Source organism: Dendropsophus ebraccatus, chromosome 2 (assembly GCF_027789765.1).
Source record: "Dendropsophus ebraccatus isolate aDenEbr1 chromosome 2, aDenEbr1.pat, whole genome shotgun sequence".
Lineage (NCBI taxonomy): Eukaryota > Metazoa > Chordata > Amphibia > Anura > Hylidae > Dendropsophus > Dendropsophus ebraccatus.
Genome location: NC_091455.1, coordinates 75,301,451 through 75,328,124, shown reverse-complemented (window position 1 = coordinate 75,328,124; position 26,674 = coordinate 75,301,451). Strand labels below are relative to the sequence as shown.

Genomic DNA, 26,674 nt, shown 5'->3' with positions numbered 1-26,674 from the left:
CACCCAGTTTCTCTGATCTGCACAGTTTACTTACTATACAAATGAGGTCACTTGATGCATTAGAGGCGAGCCCAGATACCCCAAATGCCTCAATATCCCCTCCTGAGTGACGTGTATCTCCTGAATAAAGTCCAGCTCTGCCTCAGCGCATCACCCAGAGAAGGAGATATGCTAGATCGCCGCTCGTTTACTGGGCCTATTCCACGGCCTGATGATCCTTGAGCGAGGGCTGCAAGGACATTGTTATCGATGTCCTTGCAGCATCATACATTACCTGCAGGTCGTCTTCTCTGTGCTTTCTTCATCCCCGGGTCCCGCGCACTATCTTCCGAATGGCCGGTCAGCTGACAGGCCACACTCAGCCAATCACAGGCCGCGGCGGTCCCGGCCTGTGATTGGCTGAGCACTCTGTCAGCTGACCGGCCATTCGGAAGATAGAGCGCGCGGGACCCGGGGATGAAGACAGCGCAGAGAAGAAGACCTGACAGGTAATGTATGATGCTGCGCTTCTGAAATCGTCGGTCGCCCGCCGCGCACCACTATTCAACCGTAGCGATGCGTGGTGGGGGAACAATGATTTTAGGTCTGGCCCTAAATACACAATCATCAGCTGATCGTTCTCTCTATTCCACCGAACGATAATCGTTCGATTATCGTTACTGTGGAATAGGGCCCTTTCTGTACACAATCCCAGGAATACACAATCCTTCCCTTCTGTAGTGTTTTTTGATGGGATGTAGATGTATATTTATTTTGTATCTTTATTAACCCTTTATTGATGTAGTAAATTTCATTGTATATACCACAGTCACAATCTAGAAACAGCAGGACAGCCTGCTTACATTTGGTTAATTTCACGTAATAACGTGTAATTTTAAAAGTGAAGAAATGCACCATCTGGTCAGCCTGTCATGTTATTGTAGATGTAAACCTGACAATGTATCAATGTACTGCCAGCTGTTTCATGCATCACATATAATAATGAACGCAGTTTTTCTTTTTTTTTTTTCTTTATCATCAATCCTGCTGCTAACATAATAGGATGCACTCACACAGGCATTCTGATGTAAAGGTAATAGTATGAATAATGCCACTGGTATGCTTCTCACCCAATCTTCCAGGACCACTGGTGCACTTGTACAGGCTGTGTTACTGTATAATTCTTAGCCCATTTAAGTTTGCACTGTGTATCTACAAATCCAAATTAAGCACATTGGCCCATGCTGTTAGAAAAATCTGGAAAATCTGTAGACTGTCTAGTCCACGTTTGCACACACTTTTTTGTCACATGGAATTCCAGTGTAAAGTGTATCTGTCACAATGGGCCACTTTCAGACCAGTGGCGAGATCCACTGCTAATCCGGAAGTTCTGGTCTCCATGGACTGTAATGAATGCGACAACCATTGGATCCAGCCTGAGCTTTCTGGCATTACAGTATATCTGTTGTGGGCACCTCACTGCTGAAATGGCATTGTAAAAGAGGTGGAATCATCTGCCAGCAAGGACCAGTCGAGGCAATGTATTAATCCTTTCTTACTGATCTTTTCTTCAGTGCCACTATGTTGTTAAGCATTAGGATCAATATAAAATTGCCCTAACTGTATATATCCACAATTTACCAGAGGTTCTGCAGCAGGCAAATGACTAGATCGGGCAAGTTGTCAGGATTCTAGATACACCATTTTATTTCCACAGTCCTTTCCAGTGCCAAGATATAATAAGCCTTTTTATTATATAAATGAGACTTAAAAGCCCAGGGGGCGTTCCCCAGTATGGCAAAAGCCCATGCAAGTGTCCTCTTTATTTAGTCAGTCAAATGAGGTAGGCAGAAGCAAGCTGGTACAGGGGAAGGTACGCACCCTGGGCCTTTGAGCCTAATTTTTGAAATAATCTGGCCACTGGAAAGCACTATGGAGATGACAGCTATTGAAGATCAATACAGTAAGCTCAGAGTTTGCTCCTTTGTTTAGTACTGGCTTACTACATCATTTTGCAAGTATACACAGTGTTATCTCTGATAGGAACTGAAACAGTGCATAGGAGTCCAGCTAGACCGACAAGCCCAGGAAGAAATCCTCACAAACAATGGACACCATTAAATCAATAGGAGAATTTGGGTTGGTTCTTGAGCAGGTTGGAGGTGAAAATTATTCTTATCCTTTTTCTTTCTTGTGCGGATCTGACATTATTTTAGGATGATGTAAAGGCTGCTGTTACTGAACTGCAAATATAGATAGGCAAGCTTTACTTTGCAGTAGATGGGCATCACACCAATATCACTTCTTTTTCATGTCACACTAGGGAAATAAGCATACTATTCGTAAACTAATTCTGGGTTCACACAAATAAAGCAGACTCTAATAGGAGATACATTTTTTTTTTCTAAACTGTGAAACTGGTTTACTTAGGAGTATATAGGCATATGCTTACATAATACTTCTGTATACACCCTCTATTTTATCAAACTTAAGAGGGGTATTCCGATCTCAACTTGTTATCCCCTTTCCTTAGCTTGCTATGTTCAATTGGCAGTCAACTAGCACAGCCTGCAATGTAACAGTAGGTCTGTCATGGTAGCCATAGAGGCCTAGAGAAGTACTTGGGCTACCATATGGATTCAACTATTAAATCAACAAAATAAAACCAAAAACAATTTCAGTATACAAGCCATGTTTTTATATAGCAGATATTGACAGATATTGGACTTCCATCATTACATCACAGTTAAATGAGAATCTATACACTAATGATCAAATGTATGATTATCAAACAAAAAGGTCACACACACAGACATGTATAGAAAGCCGATTAGCCAATATAACATGACCTATGAGAAATATGCTCTCAGACTCCATGTTAATTCAGTGTCTACTACAGTCTATGTCTATTTTACACTCATACGGGTATATTTTCCTTGGGTTTTGTAATATACCTCATAGTGGTCAACTGTGTTCAATTACGAAAAAAAAAAGATTCTAATGTTCCAATCCCAATTGTAGTCATCTGTTTGGTATCACTTCCGCTCTGTTATCAGAATATAATTTTCTTCTAATTCATTCTCTGTTTCTCTCATTATTATAAAACTGAGGGACCCAGTTGAGATTTTCTTTGGCAGTCATCTCCAGTAAACAGATTACAGGGGAAATAAGGAAGTATTTTTAATATGTTATGCTAAACCAAATATAATTTGTTTATAAGAAACATACTTGGTTCCTTTCAGAAATTGTACAGTAAAAAGTTCAATCCGTCCTTCCCAGACAAGGAGACAACCATAATACATTTCCTTAAAAATGTGGTCAATGTTAGAAAAGCACTATTACAGTACAGTTATATAAGTATAGAAGCAGGGCATTGCCTTCAACTATAATTTGCAGAAAACTGGGTTATCAAGGCTTACACATGGCTGCTTTCTTCCAGAAACAGCACCACTCCTGTCCTTAGTTTTGGGGTTGGTTTTGCAGCTCATTTCTATAGAAGTGAACAAAAATGAACTGTAATACCACACACAACCTGAGGACAGGGGTGGTGCTGTTTTGCCGGAAAGTAGCTGTGTTTTTTGCAATCCTGGTCCTAGTCTGCACTATTCACTTTGTACTGGTGATACTATGTTATTTGATTGGAAGCGGAGCTGCAGTAAACAGCTACATTCACGCCCACAACTATATGTATTGTTCCCATATATTTAGAGGAGTATTGCCATATAATAACATTGTAGCATAGCACTAAAGGCCAATAACCGCTACAGGTTATGACGGTGCAGATAGTGGTCGGTTGTCATGGAAAATCCCTGGTTATACTGCACAATTGAATTACAACAAGGTAACTGGTACTGGGATCCCACTTCATCCTGATTCACCAAGCCACCAGTTATTTTAACTTGCTGCAATGAACAGGAAAGAATCCACTGAATCCCACCATTGCTTAATTTTGTTATTGTGTTTATAGTTATCTTCCTTATATTTCTTAAATACAGAAAAATGGAGCCAACTGGTGAGCAGGTCTACTGGATGGAGAACAGATTTGGTTTAGGGCCTATTATGGTGTGTTTACACAGGGAATGGATATGAAAAGAGGAGAAATCTCTTTCATTTATCACCTGTTGTCTGTTTATAGTCTGTTCCTGGCTTTGGCTTCAAAGATCTTTCAGATAAATGTCAGAAAAAGGGATTCCCACAGCATCCAAAGTGCAAAATGGTGTGTTTATTCACACATCAGGGTACAAAAATGCAACGTTTCGGCCTATTGGCCTTTGTCAAGCATTTTGCACTTTGGATGCTGTGGGAATCCCTCTTTCTGAAGTTAGCCAGTGCTCATACCGAGGATTGTGAGGCCTCCCATTTATCTACTTTGTGGTCGTACTCTGAGTTTCTCCAAGGTGCTGTTGGATTTTTTTTTTTTATGTTTTCAGATAAATGTGTCTCCAAAAATCTGTGTTAATGCCCCATTACACGGGCCAACAGAGGCCTGAGCAATACTGTAAACGAGCGCCTATCTGCTAGATCGGTGCTAGTTTACTGGGCCTATAAGGGTCCATTTACACAGAAAGATTATCTGACAGATTATCTGCCAAAGATTTAATGCCAAAGCCAGGAATGGACTATAAACAGAGAACAGGTCATAAAGGAAAGCCTGAGATTTCTACTCTTTTCAATTCCATTCCTGGCTATGGCTTCAAATCTTTGGCAGATAATCTGTCAGATAATTTTTCTGTGTAAATGGACCCTAACACAGCCTGATAATTGTGTATAGCACACTCTGTCTGTTTTTTTCTACAGCAAACAATCACAGCTCATGTTTTACATCCTACCGAGCTCTGGTAAAATGAATTCTAAGCTGTGATTGGGTGCTGAGGAAAACATATATACACACTTATATAAACACATATAAACGGAAATGGATCTCACTTAATACTGTCATATAGTATATACCATTGCTTCTCAAACTGTAAGGCAGGCCTCACCAGTGAGGCACCCCCTAGTTGTTGGTGAGGCCCAGCTGGGGAGACAGTTTTCACAAAACTGCACACTTTTTTTTTTTTTTTTTTTTTTGCTGTTTGCAAAAATCTCAATTTTAGCATTTTATTAATTTATTTTATACTTGCTTTATTAGTATCTAGAGCTTGGGAGATGGGTGAAAGGCAGCCCTAGCATCATTTTCAGCTTTTAAATAGACTTTCACCACAGATAGTGAGGCCCTGGCATCCTCTTGGTCAGTCTGGTGAGGCCCAGGCATTGCCTTGGTCTGTTGGGTGAGGCTCCAGTAGAAAAAGTTTGAGAAGCACTGGTATATACATATTACATCCATACAGTAAACATATAAGTGTGCAGTACAGGTCTTACATAATAGGGGGTATAGCTCAGTGGTAGAGCATGACTGCAATAGACTTCAATTTAATACATTATTAAATAAAAATGTCCGATTTCATACCTTTTTTTTATTTTACAGTGTATAAACACTGCCATACAATCAAATAGTGCCCATTTTAAAGGCAGGCAGCGTTTGATTGCAGTTGAAAATGAGGTCAGGACAGGCAGCTAACAAGTAGACATCTTTAAATATAGAAGCCGACTCAATGCCAAACAAGACATGAATAAGACACCTTCCCAAACCTCAGAAACAGAACTACAGCTTAGGCACTATGGAAAGTTATGGAAAATGTTTCTTAAAGGTAATAATCATAAAATTACCTTTTGCTTAAAGGGGTAGTGCGGCGTTTAAAAATTATTCACTAAATAACACACATTACAAAGTTATACAACTTTGTAATGTGTGCTATGTAAGTGAATGGCCCCCTTCCCGTGTCCCCCCATCCCCAGAAGTGCAGTGCAGTATACTCACCAGATTACTGTCAACCCCGGCCGCCATCTTGGGTCAAACAACATAATCTTCGGGAGGCCGGCCAGACCGCTCCAGCCCCCCTCTGCCGTGTCATCAGCTGCTCAGCCGCGATTGGCTGGGAATAACTGTGCTAAGCCAATCGCGGCTGAGCAGCTAATGACGCGCTGAAGCGGGGCAGCTATGATTCGACCCAAGATGGCGGCCGGGGTCGACAGTAATCTGGTGAGTATACTGCACCACACTTCCAGGGGTGGAGTGACACGGGGAAGGGGGCCATTCCCTTACATAACACACATTACAAAGTTGGACAACTCTGTAATGTGTGTTATTTAGTGAATAATTTTTAAATGCTGCACTACCCCTTTAAATAAAGTTTTTGTGTTGGTGACTTTTTTCACATTTTAAAGCAGAATGGAGGTATATAGATTCTTATGATAAAGAGTAGAGAGATAAGCAAAATTCTCATGTAAACGAAGTGAAGTGATTTGTTTAATTAGCCTTTTAGCGCTGCTCCATTCCCTGTTGCTCCCCCCCCCCCAGGTTCCGGGGAAAAGCTGGATCCAGTCCTGGGAAAGTGGGAGAAGTTTCCCAGGATTAGATCCAACTTTTCCTGGCTTCCTGGGAGGAATGGCATGGAGCGGGGTAGCGCTGAAAGGCCATCGGCATGATGAGCGGAGTGCAGATCGAACAAAGCAATTTGCTTCTTTTGGATGAGCGATTACCTTTTTGGAAGTTTCTAATTACTTCCTAAAGCAACATTTTTGGTACACTCCTCTTTGTCCCCCTCTTTCATTTCCTTTGATCTTAGACCTATGCATCTACTGTAGGTTTTAATAGACCAAACACAGTAAACTGGTGAGCATGACTAGTCTTTTTTACATCAGTTTTATGTACAGGACACAAAAGTGTTGTCTACCATAATATTGGGACCCACAAATAAAAACATAGTGTATAGCAGAACAAACACGTCACTACTGGACTATGTGTAATCTATTGCAGTCTATGGGTATGTTGCTGGCACTAGTGATGCACGATGCACCGAAATATCGATACTACTATCGATATTTCGGGCATAAAAACGGTTCGGTACCAGGATTTCCTGGTATCGATACTTTATGTTAAGCTGCATAATAGAGCAGCTTAATATAAAGTATAGAGCAGAGAACACGGGCAGCGGCTAGTTGAGCGCCGGACGTGTTCTCTGTGTGCCACCCCCGGCCCCCTGGTGTCCCCTCTTCCGCCCACGTGGTCTCCGCTCCCGGCGGCGGCAAATTGAAATAGCCGGCACATAGCGAGCGCTAGTGCTGGCTATTCAGGGTAAATGCCGCTGTCACAACTGACAGCAGCATTTAACCTTTCCCGAGCCGCTCCATATGCAGCAGGAGTCTGCTGCATATGGAGCGGCCCCCACTGCTAATGACTGCGGCCCGCGAGCGTGTTCGGGCGGCAGTCATTTAACTATTCCATTCCCACCCGGCAGTTCCCCACCATCCAGCACCTGCCAGTTCCGCACCCGCCCCGAGCAGCATGGTCCCCCGCACCCGCCCGTGCAGCATGGTCCCCCGCACCTGCCCGATCCCCCACCACCACCCTTCCCCCGGGTACAGTGACACAACAACTCGCAGCATACCTTCTTGTGGGGAGTAGTTGTGCACAAGGAGGTATACTGGGAGTTGTTGTGTCAGGAGGCTGCTAACGCACTACAACTCCCAGCAGCATACCTCCTTGTGCACTACAACCCCCAGCATACCTTTTTGTGCATAAAGAGGTATGCTGGGGGTTCTAGTGCACAAGGAGGTATGCTGGGAGTTTCAGTTTTGCATTAGCAGCCTCCTGATACAACAAATCACGGCATACCTTCTTGTGCACTACAACTCCCATATACCTCAGTGTCCACTACAACTCCCAGCATACCTTCTTATGGTGATTTGTAGTGCACAAAGGGGGTATTCTGGGAGTTGTAGTGCACAAGAAGGTATGCTGAGAGTTGCAGTTGTGCAGCAGAAGCCTCCCGACACAACATCCCAGCATGCCTCCTTGGGCACTACAACTCCCAGCATATCTTCTTATGCACTACTACTCCCAGCATACCTCCGTGTGCACTACAAATCCCCATAAGAAGGTATGATGGGAGTTGTAGTGCATAAGAAGTTATGATGGGAGTTGTAGTGCATAAGAAGGTATGATGGGAGTTGTAGTGCACAAGGAGGTATACTGTTGTGCACAGAGAGTTATTGCTGCAGGGTAGAGGGGAATTAAAAAGTGTTATTAAAAAATTTAAAAAATCACAATAAAAGGTTCTAATAATCCCTTTTGCTTTTTTTAAAAAAAAAAAAAAGTGGAAGAAAAGGAATATACATGTTTGACATCCATTGCATGCGTAATTGTCCGAACTATAAAATGTAACAAAGTTATCAAAAATCACATAAATAAGTATATCGCTTATATTTGTATTGTTACTTATTTTTTTTAAACTTTATTTAGTATCGAATTGGTATTGAGTATTGAAATAAGAAAGCTGGTATTGGTATCGAACACAAAATTCTGGTATCGTGACATCCCTAGCTGGCACACTGCATTACTACAGTAGTTGTTTTTTTAAAAGATGCCAGAGAATATCTAAGTACACTGGCCACAGTATCTTACTGCTTAGAATTAACATATGCATTTGTTAGGTGTATTAACTAGTATCCATTTATAAAAGTGTCAAAATACTCTCCCCATTTTCTTACCTGTGAAAGCATTTGTGGCCTGAAAACCAGCTTCCTGCATACTGCTCTTCCAGCAAAAGTGAACGTCCAACCTTAAGCTGTCCTTGCTGGAGATCACGGATGGGCAGGAAACTGTCAGGTCACTTCCATTTTAGTCAGAGTCCATGGCTTACTCTGCTCCCATGCATCCAGTTACTCTGCTTTGAGCCACAGGTCCCAAATGGCTAATGTGAGAGGGCAATGCCTTCTATTACCAGAAAAAGTTTTATGGCGGCTTACCCATCCAACCAAAAATATATCGCCATGATGGTGAACACAATATCCGGAGAGGCAGAAGTTATAAAGGTGTTTCAGTATTATTCCTTAGCTGTAGTATTCCCATCAGTCCAAAGTTGCCTTGATCTTGCAGGTTTTGTTTGGTGCCGACTTCAGGCTGTATCTGGCCTTCAATATCTTGACCGTCTCAAGGGCACCAAACTAGAATGAGAAAAGAAAGCGAAGATTATGTTACCCAAAGGCCTATGCCAACACAGAAATGAACAAAGGCAAAAAAACGAAAACCCTCTGGAACTGGTGGTCAGCATTAGAAGGGATTTCAAAAGGTAAATATTACAATTTTGCTGAGATGCTAAGTGTGACCACACAGCACTTTGAAATGTAAATCTCATCATGCGCTTGAAGTTGCATATCACCCCCTGACGCTGTTTATCTTCTCACTTCAAAGCCATAGTTACTAGAGATCGAAGGGGCACAGAGGGAGAGGAGGTGAAAGAACAACAAGACTGGAATTAAACTCAGGGACAGAACCATTTGAAGACTGTTTTCATACATGCTTAATAGAAAAAAGCCTCTCCTTACCTCTCGTCCATGTCGTCAGTACTATACTATATAGCATTTATTTATTAAAAAAAAAAAAAATTATGCAACAACTTGACTGGCAATACTGCGGAACACAATGGCATTTCAACTTGGCATCAAAGACGTTAAACAGCCAGGATCTGAGCTTTTTCCTTACAGCAATGTATCAGCTGTATGTTTTTAATGACACATGCTGTTGATGGTGTCTGCTCAGCTCCTGAGCCATCACTGCGCCGCACATGTACAGTATGTTTCTGAAGGTAGTTCCTATAAGGATCATATAACTATGTAATATATCAGCTATGTGTTAAGTGTGCCAGGAAAAAATGATATATACAATGGTCCAGATGTACTAATGTGCCAGCGCCAGAATTGTGCCCAAATAGTGGCACACAATACTTTTTTTCCACATTTGTTATGTCTTGTAGACCCTGAGACTTTTATACTACATCTGAAAATGGGGCATGACCTGGGTAAGAAGAGGTGTGGGCACAGATGCAACATTGTGCGCGGAAAAATGCTCCAAAATCTAGCTCTGAAGTGTGACACATATTAAGCAAACTAAAAGTTGGCCTAAACTTAGAGTAGAAAGTCTTAAGATACAACAGAGGACGGAGTAGAAACAGTGGTAATGAGCAGGGACTAGGAGCCATCGGAACGAGAGTTACAGGGGATCAGGGGCGGTAAGTATGAATTCTTTTCTATATTTAATATAGATTAGAAAAAAAAAAATCTGACTCTGAACCACCTCTTCAAAGGGAACCAAACACCAAAGAAATGTCACACCTGTAAGTACAGTATAATATAGCCTGTTTCCAGACATATAAGTAATTGTTAGCAGCAGTACTCCCCAAAAATGAACTTAATATGTAAACCGTATGTAAATGAGCTTTATCTAGACATTGGGGCGATCCTCAAGACTGAGGTAGTCATGGATGACATGAAGAAACTGCTGTAATGGCACCTGTGAGCGATTCTCAGTGTAGGAGCCTGAATCGTCAGAGAGGGGCCATCCTATAATCTTACCTGAGCGCCGATGTCATCGCTGGGTCGGATTACAGGCGATTCTTTTTGCACAATCTGTGACTACTTTGGCCCTGAGGACCGCCCTGATGCCTAGCTAAAAAGGTAATTTACATACAGCGCAGGAAAGTTCATTTTCAGGGGAAAGCAGTAACACTGCTAGCAATTACTTTTATGACGAATGGTTTTCTTTAAAGCAATCATCAACCTTGCTCTGAGATTCACAGTAAATTAATAAATCGTAAAAAAAAATTATGTGCTTTTTATAGTAATCAGTTTATTCAGAGTTTACTCACTAATCAGAGTTTATTTTTAGTTACAAGATATTTGGACCATTTGATGATAAATTAAAGGGGTTATGCAGCAGAGATCGCGGAGGGGCGATCTATTTAACTTACCCAGCCGGGTAATTCTGCTGACCTGGTCTGCAGCAGACCAGATCAACAGAGTACTGATCTAATAGATTGGTGCTTTGTAATATACGCAGCATTGATCTCAATGGGAGATCAATGCTTTGTATATAGAAGTCCCCCAGGGACTATGTAAAAAAGTCCCCCAGGGACTATGTAAAAAAATAAAGTTTTCTCATTAATAAAAAATCCCCTCCCCTTATAAAAATTTAAACCACCTGCTTTTCCAATTTTATAAATAAAAATAAACAAACATATTTGGTAATCGCCAGAACTATTAAATTATCACATTCCTGATCTTGCACGGTAAATGGCGTAAGCACAAAAATCCGCCAAAGTGCAAAATTGCCTATTTTTGGTTGCATGAAATCGAGAAAAATTGTAATAAAAAGCAATCAAAAAGTCGCATATACGCAATCAAGGTATCAATAGAAAGTACAGATCATAGCGCAAAAAATGACACCTCAACCAGCCCCATAGACCAAAGGATAAAAGGTTTTAATTTTGTAAAAGCCATTAAATAAAATAAAAGTTACACAAGTTACATACAGTATCGTTGTATTTATACAGACTTGAGGAACATAGATAACATGTCAGTTTTACTATAGGACAAATGGTGTAAACATAGCCCCCCTCCCCCCACCACCACCACCCCCAATAAAAAAAAGTGTGCTGCCCTATCTCAGGGTAGCATAAACTAGTGACAGAGAAGCTAAACACTTTAATTGCTCTGTTCAGCCGATGAAAAGATTTTCTTCTGAATAACATGGACAATAAGTGGTCTTCTCCATTATGCGCATGAGCTGCTGATTGGCAGTTATCTTCCCATGCTGTGTACAGGCAGTGAACTGTCAATCAGCAGCTGAAGGGCAAGGGAGGGGTGTGGCAAGAACACTATTCTCCTGCATATTAGGAGAACGGCTAAACAAAATGATGTAAATGATACACCGATCTGTTCAGCATTTCTGTCACTAGTTTATGCTGCCCTTTAAATGTATAATAGATGACTTAGTTAGGCCTAGATAACTTATTTTCATATCACGCTTTGTAAAAAAAAACAAAAAAAAAAAACACTTGCATTGTGTTCAAAGTTCCCTTTGTTTTTTCATTTAACAAACTTTCACATGACCGTATACAATATAAATTGAGACCAGAATCTGGAAAGCAAACTATCACCAGGATATTGTAATAATCAGGTATTTTATAATGTGTAGACCTCAGATGTACAGATGAACCAAATCTGTGAAGGTGTACAGAAAATGTTTAGAATGAGATATATGTGCAGTTAAACATATAGGCAGCTAATTACAAATACTGCAATCTCCAGATTAGGGAAGGTGGAAAATGTGTTAATGTAAACTTAAAGTAACATTTGTAATCTAGGAGCAAGGAAAAAAAGGCCTATATTTAGAATGTGGCCATCAAAAGAAGTGATTTCTAGGAAAAAGCTTCCTCCAGGCTAAGCAAGCGTGCAGTACCTGCTATAGATTAATCAATGTATGTTGCTCGATCAGCCGGTGCTTTATCAAAGCCTGTCCTGTCATTTAACAAGGGAGATTATGCGCTGAAAATGTGTGAAAGGCTATAGAGGACAGCAGAGCGGAGAAAAGATAAATGACTGGGATCCAAGAACTGCAGCGCACCCCCTGATGTGAGCATAACCTAGATTTACTTTATGGTCCTCAAAACATAAAATAGGGCTTTCTGCAATGTATGACGTTAAAGGGATTCTCTACCATATTTCATACACTTTGTGTTGCCTACTTTGGGCAATACGTGTTTGTTAAACAGGTTCTCTGGTGCTGGAATGTTATGTGGCAATAAATTCCTTATTCAGAGTTATATAACTATAAATACACTTGTATAATCAACTCTGTACTATTCCTGCATTTTCCAACCCCCGCTCTGCCCCTGATTTTTTTTTACCTTTATTTTTACCGTCAACCCCCATCTCTGCATTGATCTGCCATTTTTATGACAATGCGTCATCAGTCTACATCAGCAAAAGAGGCCTGGCTAGCTCTCAGCATTCAGGCCAGCCTCGAGTGATGCATGCAGCATATGTTTGTGTCCTCAGCACTGATTGGACACTGTATAGTAATGTATTCCCAGTAAGCCAATAACAAAGGGCTATGGGCAACAAGGGGTCTTCTGTCCAATTCTGTATAAGCACACTGTGGTGGGAGGGGAGGAGGTCTTTGGGGGGGCATGCAGGAAGATGTGGATGTATTACAAGGGAGCAGAGGAGGATATCTGGGATGCTGGGTCGGTTGTAGCATAGCCAAGAACATGCGCGGGGGTTAACGGGATCTGGAGTTTTGGGGCTGTTCTGCACAATTCAGGAAGTAAATCAGTAAGAGTGGGTAAGCACGGAGTGTGGAAAATGTGGAATTATGTCAACATAACCACATGGGCTGACGAACAGATGAGAATATATGTGAACTGGCCTTTTTTATTTTTGCTAATGTGTTGGAAAACCCCTTGAAGGTCCTTAGATGATAAGCTGATATATTCTTACAGCTCTGACCATAAGCAATGAGTTGGAATCTTTTGGAGAATGGGAGATGTACTAATCACCAGGAAGCACCACTGCAGGTAAGAAAGTGTTGTTTTTTTTTGCCATACACTATGAGAGGGTAAAAGAAAAAAAAAGGTTTATGTCCGAAAGAGGGGCTTTAACGAGCACTTGCCCCAGTATCCTTTCATCCAAAATAAAGCCCTGATATCAATCTCACATGCTTGTAAATGCATAACAAGTAGCACAAAATACCATACTATGTCACAACCAAAATCAGTAAGCATACCTAGAACACACTGCACTAAAAGAAATTCTATGATCAAGCACCAGTTCCAATTTCAATGCATTTTATCTGCCAAATATTCTCCTGGGCATCAGGAACTTTAGAGCAGAGTATTCTCCTGGGAACTTTAGAGCAGAGTATTAAAAAAAAAAAAACAATAGTGTGCATCAAAAGCAAAGAAAAAGTATACATATACCACCACAATAACAAGATAGTACCAATTAAACAGTGATTAAACTGTGGCCCTATCTCTAACCAGCATCACTATCACCATGCAATGCCTACAACATTTAATAAATTATCTGATTCAGTAATGCCATTAAAATACTACAAAACAATCTCATAGAGCTGAAAGAAAAAGAATGATGTTTTAGGTGGATGTGCACGTTAAATAAAGCAAACAGTTCTTTATGAACTTGAATTTGCAATTGCAGCATCTCTGAGGTATTAGTTTAACCAGTCATTCTAACAGGAGATGTTCCTGATGACTAGAGAATGGCCAATGGTGTAGCCATCCGCAAGGAGAGTAGCAGAGAAGGAGCTGGTAACTCCTGGGCAATTGGCATAGACATCTGTAGTAGTAAGAATACTGGAAACTGCCCTGAAAGGGAAGCTAAGACCATAACAGAATGGCTTCTCTGAGGACACACCATGTAAAACTAATCTCATTGATTTATTCACAAAAGTGTTGGATGGGGTTGGCTCCATGGATATCACCTCTCTAGATTTCTGAAAAGCCTTTAATACAGTTCTACATAAATTAATTAAAAAAAGACTTAAAGGGTTTGTCCTGCCTGCCTTTATTTGTGTAATGATTCTCAGGTAGGTGTGGGTTAAAAAAAAAAAAAACACACACACTATCACCTTCTTCACTCCCTTCACCAGCTAGTTGGTATCACTTCTGGGTCTGCAGACAATAGGTCTGTGACTTATCAGTAACGGCAGCGGTGCCCTCTACCATTCTAGAAGCTTTGCACCGTAGAGTTCTGAGATCCTGCAGGGGGAGCGAGGACAGTAGGGGGAGCGAGGTAAGTTGCTGGTCTTCCCAAGCATCACATCGCAAATAAGTTCAGGCAGGCGAAACCCTTTAATCCCTGGACAGTTTATTAGATTTGCAGTTTGCCAAAACATGTATTTGATAAAGAGTTCTATAGTTAATGCAGTGTGAACAAAGACTAGCTGTGAGTGGTAGCACTGGGTTCTGGGTCCTTTTTAATATGTCTGTAAGTGACATAGGAGAAGGTTTGCTCATTTAGTAACATCAAAATATTATCCCACTTGTAATACTCTAAATGTCAGCGTCTATTTACTAGGAGCATTGTCTCCCGCATGTCCAACATCCATTAAAAAAATCCATATAGACACCTGATTTATGCAGATAAGGCTAGGTTCACACTGCGTTTTCAGCATCCGTCTAACGGATCCGTTTTTTTTAACGTCCAGAAAAATAGGGTCAGCAACGTTTTTTGGTCCGTTTTGGTCCGCCAAAAAAAACGGATCCGTTTTTTTTATAATGGAAGTCAATGGAAAAACGGATGCACACAAATGAATCCGTTTTTTGCAATCCGTTTTTCATGCGTTTTTTGCAAAAAACGGATGCGTTAAACGGATGCTGAAAACGCAGTGTGAACCTAGCCTAAGTCAAATGTATTCAATTCTTATAAGACATGAAGCAACTTCATAATACATACAGACTACAACACCCTCGAGTGAGGGTGATTCACGCTCGAGAAAGGGGATTGTCCCTGAAACGTTGCGACGTATGTATCACATGGCGTGTACTTCGGTGAAGCGAGAGGACTCCGCTAGACACATTCAGCTCAAAGATACTAACGCGTACCATGAAGATGGGGCTGACAAGTGTCCACACTTGAGGGTGTTATACTCTATGTATTATGAAGCTGCTTTAGGTCTTTTAAGAAATGAATACACTTGAACTTTTTATGGATTTTATTATTGAAGGTTTGCTTTGTTTGCCAAGGACACAAAAGTGTGCAACTAGGTTATTCCTGGAAGTTTCTGTAACATTGAAAATTATTTAGCTTTACTGGATAAATGTGGAAAAAAAATACCACAATAGAAACTGCAGTTCAGTGTTTTGAAATGTGCAACCCAAGGGGCCATTCACAAAATACAGTCTGTGCATGTACAGTATTCTGCAGGCCAGACCTTGGAGCTCCCAGCATCAGCATTCATTATGATGCCGGGAGCTCTAAAAATATTTAAATATTTGCACTACTGTACTGACACAGCGTAATATGTGCAGCCTGAGGGGCCATTAACATGTCCACAAAACACTGTGCAAGGCTAGTATTCTGCAGACCAGACCTCAGAGCTCCGAAAACACAGCGTGACAGTAGCACAAATATTCAAACAGATTTGAAGCTCCTGGCATCAGCAACCAGTGCACAGACAGTATTTTGACATGTGAATGGCCCCTTATACTATGTTCGATAACTATATAATATATATTTATATTTTAAACACAAGAATGCTGTCATCACTCCTGGAGGAAACAATTTGGAGAACAAACATTTCTTCACTGAGGGTGTTACTAAGCCAGTTAATAATAACCTGAGTAGGTTAATGTAAAACTGGTAAAATAAGATGTTACTACAAGAAAAAGAAATAATACTCCAGCTCAGTAGGCGTAAAGTTAATCCGATAAAGCTATTTTATTTTTTTCCAAAGTCTATGCCTATTAATTTACTAACAAGTGAATCACTGGGAAATGTCAGATTTGGTTTGCAGATGGATAAAGTATGTGTTAATTCATTCTGTTCTAGTGTTGCTTGGCTTGACTGAGCATCAACACACTGAGGCTGTGGAAGGCTTTCAGGGAAATCTTAAAAAACATATTGTGATAAACGGGTAAACTAGGACCTTTGGGCTGATCATCCACCATAGATGTCATTTTCTGTTACTTTACAATGTCAGTATGCGCAGAGAGATTTATGGGTTTTCAACCAGAAAGCAGCACGAAGCAGGCAGCCCCTACATGAATTATGCACACACAGCTTTCGAAGAATATCTGACCAGCAACTGGCATCTTTCTGAATTGATGGTTGGTTGTTGTAATGCCACCTATGAAATGAGTTGAATTCATTATTGATCCTCTATTCTCTCATTTCTGCTCCTCACAGAAGTGCATCCACTTGACTGTCTAGCTTGTTGGTTACATGATCAGTTGTAGTTAGGCATTTCAAAACAGGGATTTTTTTAAAATAAAATCTTATCTACTTCCTAAATGGGTATTTGAAAGAAATAAAAAAAAAAAATTATTAAAAAAAAAAAGGGGGTGATGTGGCCCCTCAGCCAGGGCTGTGGAGTCAATAAGCCGCAGCTCCGACTCCAACTCCTGAATTTTATCAGGACCGACACCTGCTCCTGCATAAATGGCCAGTCATATACCAGGGGAGTTATTTATCACACTGGCTCAGCAGCTTCTCCCTAATGTCCTACATGATCCTGGGGCGACTTCTGAGTGAATAAAGGAATACTGTATATAAAGCAGCTTCTCCTGTGTGTGCAGTGCATGCAGCCAGTCTCCAGCCTCCATGTCCTGAACAACTCAGAACTAGACTAGATGGAGCAGGTGGTCTTCTCCTGCTGACAATCTTCTATGTTTCTAAGTAAATATTCACCATACTTAAAGAAACACTGCTAACAATGCCAGATACCTGTCAGGTATAGAGGTCAGCGATAGTGATATACAGGGGGTCACACATAGTGAAAAAGAGGTCACACAGTGATACTGTGGGGGCACGCCATAGATCACGCACACAGCTTGCTGCAGCCACAGCACACACACACAGCCTACTGCAGCCATAGCCCGCCCACACACACACACACACACACACACACACACACACACCCCTGCAGCCATAGAACACTAAAGAAAAACACACAATCTTCTCCCAGAGAAAAAACAACACACTGGGGACAGAGGTTACTGCTACACTACTTATGTCTTCTCCTCCTCCTCCTCTGTATTACACAGGATATCTCCATATTAAACTGCTGCTCAAATACAGTCATCCAGCATCCAGGAAGAGAACAGCACAGATCTCCCCCTACACAATGGACTCTTCCAGCTCAGAAACAAACTGCCAAATAGTGACCGACAACTTTTCCATGACCACCCTTATGTAATAGGGCCAGTGTCCTATTAGAATGTTGCTCATAATATATATTCATGAGCAAAACTTTTAAAATTCATATCAAAATTCAAATCTACATTTTTTTAAGATTTTTTTAAAAGCTGGAGTCGGTACATTTTTTTCCGACTCAGACTCCAGCCAACACTAGCTCCAACTCAGACTCCACAGCCCTGCCCTCAGCTGTCATCAGTGTTGGGAAGCACAGATCTTTAGAAGCCCTGGTCCATTACAACTGGGAAATCGTGTCAAGATTTCTGCAGCCGTAGAATAGTGAAACAGAGTAAACAGACATAAAGGAAGGCTCAATAGTGCTAACACTGTGAGAAGCTATGAAATAGATATCCAACTATGTCGGGACCAGGACTTTTGAAGCCCTGCAGTTCCTGAAACTGACATTGGTAACAGCAAAGTGGCTGTATCAACCCTTACTGCTGCCAGTCAGTGAAACCATTACATTTTTTTTTTTACAATTTCATGAATAAAGCTACATTACAAAAGTTACATTACAAAATTACATAATGGCGACCGAAAAACTCGCATCCGATCGCGGACTCGTGCGTGGGACGGCTGACGGAATCCGCCCGTACATAGAATAGAGTATATTACACGGACGGAGATGCAAGCTTCCGCAACAATCAGCGATCGGGTGCAAGCTGTGGAATGCGTGGCAGGTTATAAAGAGAAAAAAAAAAAATCTCTGGAAAAAAGTGGAGAGATGTGTGAAAATCAGCCTCCCAAATGGTGCTTCTTTATGCAACTGGTACAGAACAAATCCTGCAATTGCTCCTCCCATCTACTGCATCCTATGCTGGGGAAAAGGGTATGAAGACCTCTCAATTCCTATTTGCTAACAATGTGGTCCTATAAAACAGGGTTATAAAGAGGTTTATAATGCATAGGAAAAGGTAATGGGGGTCAACCTAAGCTAATTGTCCTACAGTGAATGCAAAGACTACTTCTACGATATGTACTGCCAAGGGGGCAAGCTAATGTAAAAAAATTACCTGTTCAACTTTGTAACTGCATTTTAAGAAACTGCTCACACCAGTGAAAAAGGAAAAAAAGTACAACTAGTTTTTGTTCCCAACCTAACAAAAGAAAGACTGCCTCGAACTTGGTCGTGCCTATCCCTGAATTTATAGTCACCAAGAGAGAGCCAGCACGGGTTCACACAGGCCCGCATGTAACCACTAGTGGGGCATATGCCATCCCATAATAGCAAATATAAGTAGAACACAGCTGACAGTCACCTGCATGATTCCAGATTCACCTTTACTGAGTTTTAGAGAGATTATAGGTTTAAAAGCTGCCAGGAATAAAAGTTCCCCACCTCACTGGCCTTCAGTGATACACTGATGCATATAGAGGCATATTCACCAAATTGTACACCTAGAGAAAACTATTTTTAAAAAAGCACAAATTTTTGTGCAAGGACCCTCCGTGCACAAAACCTGCAGTCATCTCAAAACTCATCTCATAATGTTATTTGTTCAGAAATCGTATTTTAATAAATATGCTTAGTGTTAATTGTATTCAAATAAACAGGCTTTATATTCCACTTGATATCCTGTGGAATACTGTGGCTACTTATAAAATGGTCATGACACCTGCCCCCCCACCCCCCCCCCCCCCCCCCCGGTACCATGTTGTACCATTTTACTGTAGTAATTTGTTTTTATTCATGATTGGCTATTGATGAAAGAAGCACAGTTGGACTCTGGTAACATAGAGAGAGTCAAAACTTTGGTGTACCAATGCCCCACAGCCACAGTATGTTTCGATTGAGGAAACACTTAAAAGAAGATGTGTTAATAAAAAAAGAGTTTTTCTAAGTAATAGCATTAAAAACATACCAATCAATCATTAATTATATCTATCTGATCCATGTGGGGGCTAAACTTCTGCGACCTAAATAGATGCTAAGATGATCCATGGGGTATTGGACATCCCAAGAATGTGCCACTCACTATTTAGTGATGTGTGGAAAAGCAAACGTTTTATGGTCCCATCTTTTAGAGTCACTGCACAGCAATACAAGCAGCATTTCGAGGATGATACATCTGGATCACTGTGCTTTTGTAGTCTGGTCTCTTGTAATAATCGCTTACTTTTATCATGCCTTGGGCTAGAAACAATGGGCTAACACATCCGTGCTTCAAACCATTGGCCGATATATCTGTTCTTGAAACAATGGTCTAACACATTTGTACTAGTTAGAGATAGCCACAACCTGAACACAGAACAAAGATGACAGTCACTAGACATCCCAAAGAAACACTGGATCTGTAGTCATTTGATGTTAATGACCTCTGCTTGCTGCCAAATTAGACCCAATTCAATCCAGCAACCTAAAAGTAGAAAGGCTTCATCAGAAAATGCCAATCAACTCCTTCGGCATTATTTCCCCCAAACTCTTTACAACTAGTTTGGTGTCAACCGCCAACAGCATTGTGGACCAGTCAATGATGTTACATAGCAGGCTACTAGTAACTGAGTACAAAGTGTTGCAAACTAATGGCAGCTAAATAGAATTGCCAGCTTAGCGAGGTCTACTGAACACACAGCAGCTTTTTTCCCCCTCTGCTCTTTACAGAGTTCTGTCAATCCATGTTGACTGGGTTGAGCAATTTGAAGTAAATTCTTTTTGTTTCACAGCCCACCCACAGTCCAAACTAATTTTCCATTGTATTCTGTCACGAGCAGAGTTTTAGTCGCATGCAATTTAAAAGGCAGGTGGCTGCTGAAACCAAATTAATCAATTTCCCACTGTGCATAAGCCCTATTACTGCAGTTTAAAAGAAAATCATTAAAATATGCAGACAAATCCTAATAGAGTTGGAGAGAAAGAGTAAGGAAGAGAACACAGGAACCCGGCACACTGGGCTGGCAGTACAATTGCTGTCTAGAGGGACATTAATTAAAATGTTTTCTGTGGGGGTATCTTGCCATCTCTGGGCATGTTACACATTACTGCTGCTGGTGCTTGTAGTGACTGAATTTCTGCAGAACATCAAATGAATGAATTCCATCTGCTATGGGTGGTTTTATCAGAATAGGTCTTTTCAATCCAAGTTTTTTGTATTCTGTTCCAATAAAAAGTACTCATCGAATGGGAAATCCACGCTATGGGATTTGCTTACTGAAGAAAAGAAATTTGCATTGTACGACCCTAGCTAGAGAGAGCAATCCTATCACTCTGCTTCAGAATGCAACACTTTTCGGCATTAAAATGCTGGCACAAGAACGACAGCTACAGAACATAATATACTAGTACAAAACTTGAATAAAGTATTACAAACTCAGTCTATTTTAAGTTGGTGAATTTTAAGGAATAAAAAGTTTACTATTTAAAGTACCTACACAGATGTAAGTCGCCTCAATCTTCCCGCAAATGCCCAGTATTCATTTTCAAAGGGTGTGGGGCATCCATTCAGCTGCCAGAATGAGCTAAAGGGCTTTAGACACCTTACAGTGCAGTTATCTCTCCTCCGCATCACAACTTGTCTTTTTGTGGTCTTATGGTGTATGTATGGGCTTATACACAACATAAAATTAATTGAGAGGATTGAGAGATAGGAAGGTCAACAATCCCAAATATCACCACAATGCCTGTTGCTTTTAATTAAAGGAATGTGTAAATCAGAAAATGACCTGATGTTTAGGTCAAGATTTTGAATTTTATAAGGAATTTTTAGTGATTTTTTTTTTCTCTTCATTTTACTGACACTTCCTGTAGAGATTTTTTTAGGAGTCTCATTGTTATAATCATATCCAGGATTTCTATAAAAGTATATAGGTAAGATAGGATCAGGCCACCCACAATAGGTGGGACAATAGGTGGTAGTCACAGGTCCCCCTTTCTGAACAATGCGCTCTACACGGGTTGCACAACATGCCTAGAAAACTCAGTAATGAAGTTCCCTCAACTGAATTGTTTTCTTTGTCCATTGGGTTGATGTAAAGTATACCTCTAAATGTAGTCAACAGAGCAGAATCCCTTACAAAATAGCTTCCCCTGTAATAGTGTATAAAAATAGTTATATATAAATATAAAAAAGTTACAATCAGAAAAAAAAGAAGAAAAAAAAGAGAACATGTTACAGTATCTGGTTATAAAGCAAAAAAATGAGATGGTAAGGAAAAGAATATGGACCCTCCACTTGCTACCAGTTCAAAAGGCATTTGGTTTGGGGAAAAATAGTTATTTTATTTTTTTTTATTTTACATTTTTGATACTTTTTTATCAAATACTTTTCATTCTTTAACTGAATTGATCTTGTCTTTCAGTCCCATTACAGAAATTTTACTTTTAACAGTATAATTGACAAGCATCCTGTTATAGTATATAGATGGAAAAGCTGAGGTCTTCATTAATCATTTATGGGGAAATAGGGGGAGCATCATACCTTTGTCTTTCTGCTATCCTGACCACTGACGGAGGGTGTTTATCTGCATGTTACACTTGCTGCTAATGAAAATCAGTACACAATCTATTCATTCAGTTTCAAAAGGAATGCCACAATACAGAGTTTTAACCTCCTTCCAGAACTATAATGTTCCGTTACTTCATGGGTCAGATGTAAAGATGAGCGAACCTTGAGCATGCTCGAGTCCATCCGAACCCCAACTTTCGGCATTTGATTATCGGTGGCTGCTGAAGTTGGATAAAGCCCTAAGGCTATGTGGTAAACATGGATATAGTCATTGGCTGTATCCATGTTTTCCAGACAACGTTAAAGCTTTATCCAAGTTCAGCAGTCGCCACTAATCAAATGCCAAAAGTTCGGGTCCGGATGGACTCGAACCTGAACCCGGTTCACTCATCACTAGTCAGATGGTGAAGTATGTAGTGTGTGCAGGAGCTCAACCTGCTCCATATATTGTGGGTGCTGGCTGACACTCAGCGTCAATAACCATCTTACATCAGTCCACTACCAGCGTATCCGACTCCAGTTATATTGTATGTCATGGGTCTTAGAAAGAATAAATGTTAGCTAAAGCTATTAATTTGTGGAAAGTGTGTTGGAGAAGTTAGATGCAGCCCTAGGGAGTCTTGAAAAACATGGATACAGCCATAGGCATCAAACTTCTCCAGCCCCTGGGAGCCAAATGCCGAGCATTCAGGTTCGAAATATATTGCTAAAACGAAACAGTTCAGCAAGTTCGCTCAACACTGTACGTGATGCCAAAGCACTTTCCACAATTGCTGGCCCGGTCTTCTTAATAAAATTGGAAAAACCCTCCAAAAATATCACCTTTTCATTATTGATTTTTAAACGTATGGTACATTCGGTTTAAGTACTTCACATTGATAGAACGTCACAGGCATGGTGAAACCCGCTGCAGTGGTCCTTTTTGTGAACCACAGCAGGCTTCCCGTGTATGTCGCCGTTCCATTTACGGGCACCAGGCTGGGGTGAAACACTGGAGGCGGGCTGGCCCACCCTCAGTGGGAGGAAACCCCTGACCCTCTATGACGCGGCTCCATTATATCATATTTTTGCCTCATTTTTGGGCACATATATTGTATAATTTTTAACTCATATTTGGGGGGGGGGGGGGGGACGCAAAAAACCCCAGCAATAACTCAGTCTTTTTTTTCTTTTCATATTTTTACACATTATTTACCATAGAGTGAAGATAGCATTTTATCTTTATTCTGTAGGTCAGTTCCCGGCAGTTGCAGTGGGCTCCTGCTGATTGATTACGGGGCACGTAGTGTACAGCCCAAGTCCCGTTCAGGCAAAACTGTAACAGCCTTGGCTATTCAACCCGAGCAAGACTCAGGATAAACTGTTAAGAGGTTAAAGTCCTAAGCAGTAAACCTGATCAGTTTTAGACTTTTTTTTTTTTTCACACACACACAGTAAAATACCAAAATACGCCAGTAATTCTGAGTGAAAATAAAATAGCTTTTATTTTACTGTATGTGAACATAGCCTTACTGTAATATACAAGTATGGGGAAGTAAAATTGCACAATAGGTAGACCTGCTATTCCATTAATATAATACATACTGCAAAGATTTTTCGATTACCAGGATTGAGGGCTCCCAGCTATTTATCACTCATTAAATTTCTTTAAGGTCTACCGGCAAACCTAATAGAGTTTATTTATTTATTTTATTATCTCTCTACCACATTAAGCAGTTAAGTATTTTATTTCTATTTAAGTATTCGAGATAATTATTTCTACCAACAATACAGAACATAATAGAATCCACTACTAGACATCAGCATATAGATGACAAATTAAACTACAGGCCCCACATCCAGTACTTAATGTATACAAAATGAAAAGACTAATGGTAAGTGATATAGAAAAATGGGAGAAAGCGCTGAATGATGATAAAACATCACAGCTTGTAATAAAACTGTACAGTATTGTACAGTAATTACTCTATTGTGGGGGTCATCATGCTGCAGACTACTACAGGTAGTTGTGCACAACTGGTGGGTACATTTAGGTGATAGACCTTAAGTGGGCTAACTCTTTAACACTGGTTTCAGGTAAGCAATCAAGATGCAGGACATAAGGTGGCCATGCACATTATAGTAGATTAATGTTGGGCAAATCTATTCATTTGGGTGGGGCAGGTGGGGTGGGGCATGTGTAAGGTGGCCTCCTGACTCCAGTGGCAAATGCCAGTGGAGAGTATTATCATGGAGTTAATGTAGCCATACTCCTTCAATAACTGTCAGCCAAACGACTTATTTCTCCTGCCCTGCCCACTCCCACAAATGTTTAGCATGGCTGAGCATTCCTGTGTTCTCTAGGGGGAGTGTTAAGCTGCAGCTTATCTCTTTTAGAACAATTGGGTCATGCATTGATTTTCCCTCATGTTCAACCCCTATCTCCAGTCGGTAGACTGTCCCATACACCTTATAATAACGCTCAAACCCGCTACGAGCAGTGAATACGGCCAACAAAAGTATAAAGTGTATGGGGACCTTTAGATTTCAACATATCTGTGCTTACTGAACTGCAAAAAAAAGTCCTCATGAAGTCCAATTAGCAGCTTAAAAAATGTCTCTTAGAATATTCAAAAACAATGGCAGAATTGCTGTAAAACCTAAACTGCCTGCCCCCACCGAAGTATAAATAAAAGTTATTCAGTGCATTAAATGTTCAGTAAAAGAAGTGGCAATAAAAAAAAAAAATACAGCTTGCCCTCCAAAAACATGTCCTTACATAGCTGTTGATAGAAAAATTGGAGAGTTTATGGCTTTTGGAATGCAGTGATAAAAAAAAAGTGTGTTATTAAGGCCAAAATAGCAATGTCAATAGGGAGTTAAAATATTTACTCCAAAAAGGGTAAAAAGTAACTAAAACGTGCATTGAGCACACAAGAATACCCTTTACACTGGACATAGAAATCTATCAAGAATTTCTGGATCTGAGTAATAAACTGAAATGGCATTTTTACTAGAATCTTATCTCTATGAAAACGAAAAACCATGTCACAATAATCAACTTTATACTTCACAAAAATGCAAGCCAAGTCCAATAGCCAAATCCAAGGGGTCACTGGAACTCGGCACTACTCTGAAATCACCAGTAAATTACTTCTTAGGGATTACCGAATGATGTTTACACATTTGTTTTGTGACTTTTTGAGTGTTTACCTTCCACGGTTTATGGACTAAAAGTAGCAAAGAAAGTCACCAGATGTCAGTATCCAAGAATCAGATTAAATGATCAATAAGAAGCTAAATGTGTGCAGGTCTACAATTTATAGACATAAAGAATGAGTAAAGGAAAGGTCCCTATGATTTTCTTCTCTTCCCCAGGGTTGTCAATCTGAGGGGTTTTTTTGTCTTTTTCTTTGAACAGCTTATACAAAATAATGGACAGACACTATTTTGTGGGGACAAACTGGAAATCATAATGAACCATAAGGATTATAAGTAATATTATACCACAGAGTCATATACTGATACTAAGATACAAGCTGCACTTGTATTGTGAACTGTAAGATGATGATAATTCCAATCACAATAACCTGTATATAAGCTTCTCCAGCTGGATGCTGGACAAAGGTTTCCAATTTTCACAGACACTTACTGATGGTTAACAACCATATTCTCTCATTTTCAAAAAGTAAAGACTGTTCAATAGGAACATTCTACTGGGAGACTAACCTCTGACCCGAGTCCAATCAGTAAGACCTGTATGAGCTGTATGTGCAAATCAGATGTGTATGATGCCGTTCAGCCACCAGTATGGCTAACATAAAGGCTACAAAAGGCTACAAAACTTATGAAGAATGGCAGGAGTATGGTGCCAATGCATGAAACATTTATAGTGGTTTTCTTTGTATACCATGCATGGGGAGGTTTTGGTCCCTCATTCCCAGATTATTCCTCACTCTGCAACCATCAAGGGGGAGACTAAGTATTTTTTCCTTATATCCAAGATCTGTCCTGGGGTCCGTTCAGGTGATACAGTTATTGTCCTAAAAAACAACTTTTAAACTGGCAGCCCCGTGCCCAACGGCCAGGGCTTAGATTGTGTATGCATTAGGCTGGCACAACCTCTCTGTTCCTCCTCACTGCCCTCCTCATCATCATTAGTAATGGTCCAGGCAGATTGTCTCGGATTCATCAGCTGTGTGAATACTGAACATGGGCTGGATCGTTAAGGCACCTGTGCAATGTTCAGACAGGAGAAAATGTTCCAGTGGCATTCCTAATGATGAAGAGGGTGGGGAGGAGGGACAGACGGGTGGTGCAAAGTTAGGGCACAGATACTCCTGTTGGGCACGGGGCTGCCAGTTTAAAAGTTGTTTTTCAGGACAATAACCGCATCACCTGACGAACGAACCCCAGGACAGATCTTGGATTAAAAGCAGCTATCCGAAGGTACAAGTGGT

The 26,674-nt window shown here is 40.6% G+C and overlaps 1 protein-coding gene across 1 annotated transcript in view; it reads right to left on the bottom strand.

The window, feature by feature from the left end:
• Positions 1–26,674, bottom strand: part of LDLRAD4 (low density lipoprotein receptor class A domain containing 4) — a 237,530-nt gene that overhangs the window by 139,749 nt on the left and 71,107 nt on the right. Inside the window, exon 2 of the mRNA XM_069957816.1 lies at positions 8,572–9,027. Coding sequence (XP_069813917.1) covers positions 8,572–8,611 — 40 coding nt within the window. The 5' untranslated portion in view covers positions 8,612–9,027. The remainder of the gene's footprint in view (positions 1–8,571; positions 9,028–26,674) is intronic.